The following is a 10,291-nucleotide window of genomic DNA, read 5'->3' as shown; positions in this document are numbered from 1 at the left end:
GCACTCCAGCCTGGGCTACAGAGTAAGACCCTGTCCCAAAAAAAAAAAAAAAAAAGAAATTCCACAGTAAGAGAATGGAAAAATAGCAGAATTCCCAAGTGTAGACCTTTAATTATACAAAGAACTTTCACTAGGCAATCAATACTTCATCTACGCGGTATCACCTCCACATCCATTCATCTATATTATTAATTTACAATGGTTTAATATCTCTTATGGTTTCTGTTATGAAGAGATCTGATTCAGAAAAATAAATGTATGTGTGTATATTCATGTCTGGACTTATAACTTAAAAGACATGCATATAGTGGGTCTTTATATACTCAAGAAACAAAATTTAGAAGATACCTGTCCTGGTTTGGCATTTTCACACACAGCTGTCTCATATGGCACAGATATTTCTGGAGGAAATTCATTGACGTCTAAGACATTAATCAGTATATTGACTTTGCTGGTTAATAAAGGGTTACCTGTTAAAAGCATATAAAGATAAAAGATGATTACAAAATCCAGTCAATTATTGCTTCTACAATAAATAGCATTTTAATTTTTAAAAATCAGCTTATATATAGAATAAGAAAAAAATCCCTCTTCTTCTAGAAAATTGAGGGTTCCAATTACAGATGACAAAATGGGTTCTTTTATCATTTTGTATCTTCTTTATCAAATGAATCCTTTTTATCATCTGCAGTTGGAACCATCAGAATTCAATACCAACATAAGGCCAGCTATTTAATTGATATTTTAGCATAAGTGTAGCTCTTTCTAAAAGAAGGACTTAGCCACTGTTCCAGGGCTAGCTCACAGAACCAATGTTTACCAACAGTGATATTTTTCCCCAGATAAAAAATCGTCTATGTTGTACCCTTATAATGAAAATGTTATCAGTTGAATAATCTACATATTTAAATGACTCACTCAAAATGATTTCTCCTGGAAGATTCCTCCTGAAAAGAAGAATTGTAACAAAAAAGGGAGAGAAGACTCTTCATAAATGAAAAGTGTTAAAGTAAACTTAAGGAAGTAGAAATAAGGGACGGATTATGGAAAGCTAGTGGATATCCTTAAATTACTTGCTGGTGATAAAAAGGGAGTAATAAACTTTTTTGCAGTAACTTACTTCTTCCTGCTTCCTGACAGTATCAGAAAGGCTGTCAGTTTGACAAGATGTCTCTGCCAAAATCCTATCACCGGTTTTGTTCCCAGCTTATGGATTATTATCTCTGTCATTTGCTGAATAAAACTAGAAATAATTACATAAACCAATAAAGCATAAAATCATAAAATAATGCACCTGTGGTGAACTTGTACAATATATAATTTTACCTTATGAAATGTTACAGATGGCTAAACTGTTACACATTGTTGAAGGACCTCTTATAAAGAGACAGAAAGCAAGATGAATGGGAAGCTTAGAGGCAAACCCAGGATTACAAAAATTCAAAGACCATGCTTATTCCATCATAACTTCTCTATTGATTGCTTTATGAGTTAGACTTCTGCAGTACCTCCAAAAACTTGTAATATTCTTTTACATGTCTATTTAGAATAACTTCAAAGAATGCATAAAAAATCATTCAACATGACTGATTTTGAAAGGTATACAATGTCTTGGTTGGTTAAAATTCACTTAAAAAGTATATTACAACCATTTGACACAACAACTTTAACAGCATTCTCCTATTCACATGTGACAGTGACATTCAGTATTTGTACCAATACCCACACAGGTAACATAAATTGAGTATAAATGGTATGTTTTTGTAATACCAGGTGTGTTTATAAAAGGTATGTTAATAATCTTGGAGAATTATTCAGAAAATACATATTATTTAAACATTTATATTGGTCACAAGCCACTATCTTACTTGGTGGAAACTGGCCTGGTTTTCACAAGTTATTTATCCTTTCTTCAATTCAGTTTCCTTGCATGAAACATAGGCTCTGCTTCACAGGCTCTGCTTCATAGTGCTGTTGCACTACATGAGGTGGTATTTTGCAACATGTTTGATAAATTTCGGTAAATATCGTTACTCTTATTACCATTTATATTTTGTGGAGAAGCTCAAGGTCTGTTTCTGTTTTTGCTATTTGTTTTTACATAGTATAAAATATAAAATACCAGTCGACAGCTTGGTTAAACTAGGTTTACTTTTATAAAGAAACTGGAAATTATAAACAACCACAATGCCTAATGCCTAATATTTTAGCATGCCTGCAACATACAAATATTCTAAAGCACATTACAAAGATAAACTCATTTAGATGTTACAGTAACTATAATTTAGGCATTATTTTATCTCCATTGTGTATGTGAAACTCTGAATAGACGGGGATATAACTTTTCGAATATTATAAGTTGAAACTGATAAGGCTAGTTTTTGATTCCAGCTGTTCTGATTCCACAGCTCTGCTATTAAACTCTATTATATATTGAGCTTTAGAAGAAATGAAAAAAAAAAAAAACACTTTGGCAATTATATAGTTACTTACAAAAAGATAACTAATTCATTTCATAAAGTTTAGTAAATGAATGTGAATAACTTAAACTACTCAATGTCTGGGCAATGTAAAACTCAGTCTCTACTTTCTATTTTACATGGCACATAACGTATGAATTCCTGCAACTGCATGAAAAGGAGCATGTCTTTTTTACTTCTTTTCAGTATTAGGATTTTTTTCATTAAGTTGGTGAAAGAATGGGATATCTTCCACAGGAGACAGGAGTTCCATTAGAGATTTATTTTATAATATAAGAAAACGTTATTAAAATGAATTTAGACCTGGATTATCCATCAGAAATTAATTCTCTTCTGTTAGTTGTTAATTATTTTCTATCCTGCAAAATAGATCCTAATATCTGTTATGAGTAAATTGTCCCCAAATTATTCTCAATATTGTCATTGTTTTATTAAAAAAAAATTAGTGTTTCCCCCAAAGGTACTTTTGGCATTTTAGCTAAGTCAGTGTTTTGTGGTGTGAAACCTCCCTGTAAACTAGATACCCTACAGGATATCGAAATTTCCTGAAGACTAAATGTCACAAGGCAGCATTGTGGCAATACAAAATAAATGTCCAGATAAAGAGAGAAAAAATAACCAGAAACATGTTCACATTGTTGAAAATGAGTAACAAGTTTATCTGTTTAGTAATATTACTCTCTCCTATCATATATTTTCAAAACGTTCCATAATCAAATGTTAATAATGTCACCTAATATTGTTAAGCAATAACATCTCAGTTTGAGAACTACTGTTCTCAAAAATAAATTGAAATTTTCAAGAGAATGAATAATGTATAGGAGTAATACAGCATTCTTTAATTTATATAAATAGATATTATACTAAATTATTTTGAAAGGTAAGGACCTATTTTCTTACTGACTCATCTAATCAATATTTGTGGCAACAATGATGAAATTCATTTAACCTCAATTCAGCATGAGTATTATTTTACCATTATTTGAAAATAACACGATGTGGAAATTTGTTACTGTTGAGTAGTTATAAAGCAAATTTAATTACGGACCTAGTAAACATTAAATAATCATAGTCTTACACAATTAACTGTTGAGTTCCTAATTGTCAAACCATTTAAATGTCAATTATTATTGTTCCACATTGCCTAAATTTAATAGCTAGTTACTTACTAATTTGAGGCTCGTATAAGATAACAAAGAAACAGTTCTGTGTTTGTCCCTTATATCTTCACAATGCTTTGATAGATCTTCCTCTCCCTATCTTTCAATAACATGAGTCAGATCCCATTGCATATAGAGTCAATTTGATTTAGAACCTATTTTATTATTAAAATTTTAACTTACAGCTTAAACTAAGAGAAAAAAAAGCAAAAATAAATTACCAAAATCTGAAGTGCATTCATTACTTCTCATTATAAATAAAATACAAAATGATAAAGGAATATTTTAAATTGTTTATGTGAGAACATAGTTAACATAGGTGAAATTGGCAAATCCCTATAACATACAAATTAGCAAAACTGACTGAAGAATAAATAGAAAATCTTAACATACTTAAAATAGTGAAGAAATGAACTTGAAAAATCTCCCCACCAGGTAAAGCCCAAGCCCAGGTGGCTTTCACTGGGGAATTCTATCAAATATTTAAGTAACAAATAATAGCATTTTCTTACAGTCTCTTTCAGAAGTAGAGGAAGAAGCACTTACCACCTAATCCTATGTGCCTTGATATCAAAGACCAAAAAAAAAAAACAAACCTCACAAAAGCCAAAATCACTATTGCGTCTTATAAACACAAGTACAAACACTCCTTAAGAAAATATTAGCAAATTAATTCAAGCAGCAAGTTATACAGATGATACCTTAGGACAAATGGATGTTAATCCTAGGGACACAAGGTTGATTTAACATCCAAGAACAACCTCCATATTAACACAAGAAAGAACAAAATTTTACAAGGCTATCTCAGTAGACTTGGAATTTGCATTTGACAAAAAACCTAGTCCATTCATGATAAAAACTCTCAAGAAACAATAAATAAAAGGCAGCTTGCTCAACCTGATGAAGTATGACTATGAGAAACTAATATCATGGTGACACACTTTTTTTCTAACACTGTGCATGGAATAAGAATATGTGCTCTTGAAATGTATATATCCAACATTGTCCTTGAGGGTTTTATGCATTGAAATCAGACCCAAATATATATTTTTAAATGGTATCCAGATAGAAAGAAAGAAAGAAAATGATTACTGCTTAAAGACAATATGAGCCTGTAGATGAAAATCCTAAGGAATCTGCAAATAAACTTACAGATATAATAAAGGAATACATCAAGTTCATTGGATAGGAGATAAATGTAAAGTGATAATTGTACATTTAATACACTAGCAAAGTCCAAATTTGTCAGTATATTAAGTACCCTTTGAAGGATACTTAATATACTCAAAGGAAGGGAGGATAGACCTCACTTCTTCATCAAAGAAATGTCAGCTTCATTGTCAGAAGATTTTTAGGTATGGCCCAATTAGAATCTGTAGTCAGAAATCTCCTCTGGAAATGGTTCACTAGGAACTACCATTGCAACCTTTGATAAAGGCTGAAAAACCTGAATTCTAAATCCAAAAGAGAATTTAGTATTTATATGAATTTATAGTTCTCATGCTATTCTTCTGAGTGCTACGTTGTTTCACAAGGTGTAAAGAGAAGCTGTTAGCATTAACCACCATTTTCTTCATATAATCTAAGGAGATTCCACATAAGATTTTATTTGACAACGTGTCCTGCTGATTTACAAAGTTTGAAAACTATAAATATATAAATAGCTATTTATAGATGAAAAAACATTGATATAATCTTTCCTATGATTTCTGTTGGAGTCAAGACAGGAATTCAAATCTCACAGTTTCTCAAGGCCCTATAATAGCTATTAACTAACTCAGAGAGCAAGAAGATGGAATGCCTGATATACACCAATGTATGTGATGATCACATCTTCAATGAGTTACATTTATAACACATCTAGCCACCAGGCTATGAGGAAGCCCAGCTTACATTCAAAGGACAAGGCAGAACTTCTTAAACTTGTACCTAGTAGATATGCTTCCAAGAACCAAATGAGAAGTGTAACTGAACATGATTTAGAAACTATAAAGTACTAGTGAACACAAGGTTCTTGTTATATTAAAATACACTGGAGTTACTTTGTTTTATTTTATTTTAAAATAGCATCTCTTTGGAATAACAATAAGAGCCAAAATTCGGCAAAGCATGGCGGCTCACGCCTATAATCGCAGCACTTTGAGAGGCCGACACGAGTGGATCACCTGAAGTCAGGAGTTCAAGACCAGCTTGGCCAACATGGGGAAACCCCATCTCTACTAAAAATACAAAAATTAGCTGGTCGTGATGGTAGGTGCCTGTAATTTCCACTACTCAGTAGGCTGTAGAATCGCTTGAACCCGGCAGGTGAAGGTTGCAGTGAGCTGAGATTGCACCATTGCACTCGAGGTTGGATGACAAGAGTGAAAGTCCGACTCAAAAGAAAAAAAGTTAAAATTCGGTATTGTGATTTCTCAAAGAACTGAAAATAGAATTGCCAGTTGATCCAGCAATAAATCCTATTATTGGGTACATACTCAAAGGAACATACATCGTTGTACCATAAAGACACATGCACATGTATGCTCATTGCAGCACTATTGTCCATCAACAGTAGACTGGATTTTTAAAATGTGTCACATATACATAATAGAATACTATGCAACCATAAGAAGGAATGAGTTCTTGTCCTTTGCAGAAACATGGGTGGAGCTGGAGGCCATTATCCTAAGCAAACTAACACAGAAACAGACAACAAACGCCACGTGTTCTCACCTGTAAGTGGGAATTAAACTTTGAGCACATATGAACACAAAGGATGGGGTGACAGACATAAGGGCCTACTTGAGGGTGGAGCGTGGGAGGAGGGTAAGGAACAAAAAACTATTACCTGGTGACAAAATAATCTGTACGTCAAAACCCCATGATTTGCAATTTACCGACATAACAAATCTCCACATGTACACTTGAACCTAAAATTAAACTTTAAAAAAAGAGTTAAAATTCAATTGTGTGACTGCGCTCTAAATTACAACTACCATAACTTCAAGAATGGAATCTTAGCCTTTTATGACACAAAACTGAACTATACTAGTGCTAACTGTGTAAGATACAATAAACAAATGATACAGGTTGATGCAGGCTTTCTTCGGCTTTTCTCTTTGGTTCAGTTCCTTTTAAATGATACATGAAGTTACTCCATGTCTAAAATAATCTGTAGCTAGTCTGGGAAATCCATAAAGAAAATTTATTCACCAAGATACTTCTGTGACTACACAAAGGTGGATTCAAAGATTTTCTGATGGACAATGGTTCAGAGTGCTAAGTTCTTATTTAAGGACCTGGAATCAGTAAAAACGAGTGTCTGGGTTAAGTTTAGGGGTTGTGGGGAACAACGTTCTTATTATACAGATGAAGTCTCTAGGTAGAAAGCTTCAAAAAGAATAGATGGTAAACGTCTTTTATCAGACCTAAAAAGGTACCAGATTCTTAGTTAAATCTCCCCTAGATCAGGAAAAGACCTGAAAAGGAAAGAAAACTCTCCACAGAATGTTAATTTTCCCCCATAAGACAGAGCTGTACAGGCCCATTTCAAAATATGTCAAAGAAATATATTTTGGGGTAAATTACTTTTGTTTCTTTTAGGGCCTGGTTATCCATCATGTCATGCGATGTCACTACAGCCAAGTTGAAATTTGGTATCTTATTGCTTCAAAGAGTCTGTTTTGTCATTCTTAAGATCTTTGTTCTAACGTTAATGCTGCTCACTTGTGCCTGATTCCAGAGGAAAGAGAGTATCATGAGGCATGTTTGACTCTCCCTTCCCGTCATCATAGCCTGAGCTAGTTTTTCAGATTTAATTTGGAATTCCCTTGGCTGAGAGGAGGGATCCACTCAGTCAGTTGTGGGTCTTAGAATTTTATTTTTGGTTTACACTGTAACCAACATAAATTTTCAAAAATACCAGTCAGATCAAGTTCTGTCTTTGATTATATCTCCTCAATGTTTACTTCTTTGCTTCAGGATAAAAATCAAAATATCATAACATGCTGGAAAAAAAATCATATTTGTCACCTGAATTTTCTTCATTACTGGGAGGCAAAAGGTATAGTGAGAGAGAGAGACAGAGAGACCACAGAGAGGAGTTTTACCTTGTACTCATGCTAGGTTTCTTTTTTCTTTCTTCCATTTCTAGAGCTTGATACATGTTATTTTTGCCAACAAAAATATCTATATATCTTCTTCTTACTATTTAGTCTCTAAGTTGTATACTTCCCAGTTGCCATGTTATTGTAGCAGATTTACCAGGTATCTTTCTGCTGCTCCTCTAATGCCCTGCTGCTTTGCTTCTCTTCTGTGCTAACATTTTAGTGCATTGAGAGGCCAAGATAGGCAGATCACTGGAGGTCAGGAGTTCAAGACCAGCCTGGCCAAGATGGTGAAACACCATCTCTACTAAAATACAAAAATTATACAGATGTGGTGGCACGCACCTGTAATCCCAGTCTACTCTGGAGGCCGAGGCACAAGAATCACTTGAACCTGGGAGGCCAAGGTGGCAGTGAGTCAAGATTGTTCCACTGCACTCCAGCCTGGGCAAAACACACTGTCTCAGAACAACAACAACAATAACAACAAAATTTTAGTTCAGTATTCTCATTGCCAGTTCACTATGTCTGATGTCCATTAGACTGGAAGTTCATGTGAGGAAGACATTTCTTTTTTTTGTAAAATTTTTCCCAAGGAATAAACAAATGAGTACTAAAATGTTGTTGTTATATTCAGGATAAATATTTTCTTGAAATATTAATAAAGTGATGATATAATAATGTTTATTTAAAATATATTAGTTTTGTATACATCCGTATGTTCCAGAAAGTCTGATAGATGATGAGATTTAAAGATATATCAGTGAGAGTCTTTATTTTTTGAGCCAGAGTCTCAGTCTGTTTCCCAGGCTGGAGTGCAGTGGCGTCATCTTGGCTCACTGCAACCTCTGCCTCCTGGTTTCAAGCGATTCTCCTGCCTCAGTCTCCTGAGCAGCTGGGACTATAGGCACACACCACCACGCCCAGCTAATTTTTGTAATTTAAATAGAGATGGGGTTTCACTACGCTGGTCAGGCTAGCCTTGAACTCCTGACCTCAGCTAATCCACCCGCCTTGGCCTTCCAAAGTGCTGGGATTACAGGCATGAGCCACTTCGCCTGGCCCAGATAGTCTTTGATAGAAGAAGTTCATACTAAGGAGTATTTACTAAGTAGTGTGTGTATACTCCTTAGTATGAACCTCTTTGTTCACTATGAAGTATGCACCTCTAAGTATCATCATATACTATATCATATTTAATCTATTCCTATAGTGATTAGATTAAATATGATATAGTATATGATGTCAACAAAATAATATTTCCACGTACAAATATTTTCTAATTTTGAATTCTATCTTGTATGTGATGTTAAAAAGAATTTTATCTACACGCCTAAATATGATTTTTATCCAAATTTCAAGCTTCGGGTGAAAAGTTCATCATGTAGTTTTAATTTCCTGAAATAATCAGATACTAATTAAGAAAAATATAAGACTGGCATTATAGTTGTACATGTGATTTGATGGAGCAATTGGATTGATTTAAAGTATTTCTAAGCAGTTTGATTACAGTAATGTACCCATAAGCAGTTGAAAATTTAAGATAAAATATAGTTTATCACAACATAAATTTGGATTTCATTACATGTACATAGCATATAATAATGAGAAAAATTGATACTATTTCTATATTAAGTTGATGATTATGGTGATGTTAATGATTATTCTTTCCCATATATATGATACATTGCAGTGCTTCACGATGTCAAGTTGTGAAAACTTTATTAGTGATTCTCTCTTCGAAGTATTACTCTTAGAAGTTGTGATGGTTAATTTGAGTGTCAACTTGATTGGATTGAAGGTTGCACAATATTGTTCCTGAGTGTGTCTGTGAGGGTGCTGACAAAGGAGATTAACATTTGAGTCAGACCCATCCTCCATTCAGGAGAACCCCATCTTTGACTGCACTCAGCAGTGAAAGGGAAAGTGGGTATAGCTACTGTAATGGACAGAAGAGGCAAGGCAGCAATCAAAATAGTCAGACTCGTGTAGAGCTCTGGCATTGGCTAATTAATCACAGAGTTCCTAGAAGTGAAATTGATAGGAAGTCTATCATATTCTTACTTTATTTATATAAGCAGAAAACTTCCCAGTCAAGTGGACAAAAAACTAAAGAGAATCACAGATCCCACATACAGAGGCTGCTAAGATTTTGGAGCAAGGCCCTACCAAATCCTGCAGATAACTACTCTCCTTTTGAGAGACAGGTCTTAGCCTGTTCCTGGGCTTTGGTGGAAACTGAATGTTTGACTATGGATCCTCAAGTCACCATGTGACCTGGACTGCCAGTCATGAACTGGATACTTTCTGACACATCTAACCATAAAGACAGTCATGCACAGCAGCATTCCATCATCAAATAGAAGTGGCAGATATGCAAATCGGTTCAAGCAGGTCCTGAGGGCACAAGTTGGTTACATGAGAAAGAGGCTCAAATGTCCATGGTCCCTATCCTGCCACTGTGCCTTCTCTCCCCCAGTCTGTACTGGTGGCCTTATAGGGAGTTCCCTATGAGAAGTTGACAGAGCAGGAGAAGACAAGGGCCTGGTTTACAAATGGCTCT

General features: G+C 34.4%; 1 protein-coding gene across 1 annotated transcript in view; it reads right to left on the bottom strand.

The window, feature by feature from the left end:
- CDH12 (cadherin 12) overlaps window positions 1-10,291 on the bottom strand; it is a 498,310-nt gene that overhangs the window by 14,924 nt on the left and 473,095 nt on the right. Inside the window, exon 10 of the mRNA XM_017524645.2 lies at window positions 349-470. Within this exon, the coding sequence (XP_017380134.1) occupies window positions 349-470 (122 nt within the window). The remainder of the gene's footprint in view (window positions 1-348; window positions 471-10,291) is intronic.

This window comes from Cebus imitator, unplaced genomic scaffold (assembly GCF_001604975.1).
Source record: "Cebus imitator isolate Cc_AM_T3 unplaced genomic scaffold, Cebus_imitator-1.0 Scaffold35, whole genome shotgun sequence".
Classification (NCBI taxonomy): Eukaryota; Metazoa; Chordata; class Mammalia; order Primates; family Cebidae; genus Cebus; species Cebus imitator.
The sequence above is the reverse complement of the archived record's forward strand: the minus strand, read 5'-3'. Positions and strand labels throughout refer to the sequence as shown.